At 33.1% G+C, this 3,155-nt stretch overlaps 1 protein-coding gene across 1 annotated transcript; it reads right to left on the reverse strand.

Moving 5' to 3' along the window:
- Positions 1-452: 452 nt before the first annotated feature.
- LOC111890468 (replication protein A 70 kDa DNA-binding subunit E) lies at positions 453-1,859 on the reverse strand. Its single transcript, XM_023886587.3, has 2 exons — positions 1,473-1,859; positions 453-1,253 (listed from the first exon to the last, which is right to left on the reverse strand). Exons 1-2 carry the CDS (start codon positions 1,769-1,771, stop codon positions 605-607), a joined length of 948 nt encoding a protein of 315 aa, XP_023742355.1. The 5' UTR covers positions 1,772-1,859; the 3' UTR covers positions 453-604.
- Between the last annotated feature and the right edge of the window lie 1,296 nt (positions 1,860-3,155).

The raw sequence follows: 3,155 nt of genomic DNA on the forward strand, positions 1-3,155 counted from the left end.
AAGTTAAGAAGGGAAAAAAGGCACTCATGTTTCAAGCACTCGGTGTCTATTCATGGTCATCGGTGACCATAGATGTGGTCCGAAAAAATCATGAGTTTGGGATTATGATAAATAAGAACTTTGGAGAGGCGTACTAAACATTTCCACTTTATTTGCAATGATTTATTTATTATATTTACTATATTTTATGGAATCTTAACCCCTAATGTCGTTCATTAGGCTTTCCAAACCTAATATACTATTTTGAGGTTCTCTCAAGTTCTAAGAATCAACTGCCTCAAAGTAACAAAGTTTCAAAGAAGTTTAAAGAGAGTTTACTTGATATAATAATCCCATGATGCGATGATTGCAATAATTTGAGCTTCATATTTCAAAAACGAAGGTTAGCAGAGCGAAGACAAAAACCATTAAACTAGTTCACAGGATCCATAAATTTCAGCAATCTACAAGGGTTAAAACAGCAATTTAGCCTTGTCCATATCCGAACCACAAATCAAAAAAAAAAGATTAATAACTAAAGTTAGATTCAAACAATAAACAAGATCTACAAAAGCTCCTAAACAATCATCTAAAGTTAATCACTTTAATCCATAGACACTACCACTCAAACATTTGACACACTCGACACCCTAACAAGTAGATTCTTTGTGTTTGATGAATACTTTATCTTCTCAGCTTTCACAACAATGGATCTCACTCGTGCTTCATCACCCAAAAACTCTTCCTTGACTTTTAACTTGAACTTGTATTCACTAAACAAAACACCATGAACAACTTCCATAAACGCATCCTCATCTTCATCTTCATGTTTCAATAGATACAAATCTTTAGCAGAAACACCCATTATCTCCTCACCAGTTTCCTCATATGCATTTACCCATGTCAAACCAGTATGATCATGAATATGTAGTTGCAGGTCATATCTGTAATCACATTCATCAACAATCTGATCACACTTCTTACATATCCATCTCCCATCTCCATTATTCACAACTCTTTTGCTGCATTTTCGATCACCTAACATGATAGGGCAGGTTGTGTAACAAAAGTTGTCTCTTTTTATATACCAGATTGTGGCATTCACTGTGATGTAATCAGTATTCCCAAAAGTCCCGAGCTTTTCATCTTTAATCTGGGTTAAGGTCTTCCATATGAATTGATTGTTACTAGGAAGTTCATGTGGAAATGGCTTTGGGTCGCCAATGATATCACACCCACCAAGAATCACATTGAGATCGATGATTTTGATAAGACTGCAAAAATAAGCGCATGAAAAAACAGGAAATTTTTCAAGTGAGCATACACACCGATAATAGAATAACAAGATCTATTGGAGTATATCTGTATTATACCAGATCCATAGGAAGAAAGACGCTTATCATAAAACCTAACAGCAATAAAAAGAAAATGGAAATTTTTCTTCGCAGTTCGCAGAAGAAAAAATCGGAAATGAGAAAAGATAGAATACGTACATGCGTTCACGGATCGTGATACAAAGAAACTTAGTCAACTTAACAATGGAACCCTTCTGCAACTGTTGAGAGGTAACCAACTCACTGCGATTAGCAGAAAGCACCCCTTGTCGATGAAAATAGCCATCGGATAACAACACCCTGTACCTATCCCGCATGTTTTCTTCACCACCCTCGGTCGGAGTTTGCGTCTGAAAAGCCAGAATATCAATAACCTGAAGCACCGGTTTCAGATCCATCGTTTGCCATTCCCCAGTCGATAGCATCCATATTGCGCCCGCAGTAAGATTGACTGCCATAATCTTGATCGGAAGAAGCGTAATTTCAGTGATTTAGGGTTTTGAAAACCCTAGAGAGTGAAGATAAATGCGAGGGAATATAGAAGGGAAACTTTTTAGGGAGCGGGAACATGTACTCGCTTATACTAAAATGTTACATTTTGCTACCTTTATTACGAAGACTTGATAAAATACACCCACTTACTACTCTTCTTCTATAATTACAAAATTATTATCTTATATCACGAAATACACCCCATAACATGATTCTTATCTTGTATGCAAAATAAGCACACTTCATGTGAAATATATATATATATATATATATATATATATATATATATATATATATATATATATATCACATGAAGTGTGCTCATTTTGCATACAAGATAAAAATCATATATATATATATATATATATATATATATATATATATATATATATATATCACATGAAGTGTGCTCATTTTGCATACAAGATAAAAATCATATATATATATATATATATATATATATATATATATATATATATATAGTTAGGTTCAAATGTTTTTGACAACTATTGTGTGCATGAATGCACCAATCACAAATTAGCAAAAAATTAAATAATTAATAAATTGTTTGAGGGTATAATAGTAATCTATGCCATATTTAATTATAGAAAATATTCAAAACATTTAATATCCCTTTAAATTAGGAAAATCAATTTTGAAACCCTACAAAATCATCAGCCGACATCACAATTGTTCAGCATCATCGGCATCTACAGCTTCTTCGTCTTCCTTAGTCACAGCCGGTGCTCATGCTTTTATCGCCAAAATACGTCCGCACTTGCCTCCGTACACCGACACCACAATCTTCGGACAACAGATAAGTTGATCTGTTGCAAAATTCTAGACATGTATCTTCTTGAACTTTGTTTCTGTTTTTGTAATTTACTCCATCTTTTGAGAATAATGTGTTAATTGGTTTCCGATTATGCACTCTGAGGTTTTCAAACTTGATTTGTGATTCTAAATCAAAATGCGTTTTTTGAAAATAACTCGAAGCCATAAATGAGAGAATTTTGATCGTGTCTATAATTTTCCATGAAATTGAAAATTGAAATCTAATCTCGTTTCTTCATCTTCATTTGTTTGAGTTTCATTCACAATGAATTTCGTATTCTTACAGAATCAATAGGTGCAGTAAACTCATTCTTTGAATTAAATGCATACTCATGAATTTACAAAGAATAACATTTTGTCATGGCCTCTATGTGTTTGATAAAATGCTTCAATGAAAAAATAGTTAATAATCTTTTGCTTTTACTTCGCTTTGTTCCTTATTCTTTTCAGAACTATATACATTAATTTAGATCGGGTTGGATGCCTTTTCATAACAAATAGGTTGACGCTAGTTCC

The sequence above is a fragment of the Lactuca sativa genome, chromosome 5, assembly GCF_002870075.4.
Source record: "Lactuca sativa cultivar Salinas chromosome 5, Lsat_Salinas_v11, whole genome shotgun sequence".
Lineage (NCBI taxonomy): Eukaryota > Viridiplantae > Streptophyta > Magnoliopsida > Asterales > Asteraceae > Lactuca > Lactuca sativa.

Coding starts and splice junctions, on each gene's coding strand:
- LOC111890468 (XM_023886587.3), bottom strand. CDS start 1,771: ATGGCAGTCAATCTTACTGCGGGCGCAATATGGATGCTATCGACTGGG. Junction 1,254..1,472: donor ATCACGATCCGTGAACGCAT/GTACGTATTCTA, acceptor TTATTTTTGCAG/TCTTATCAAAATCATCGATC.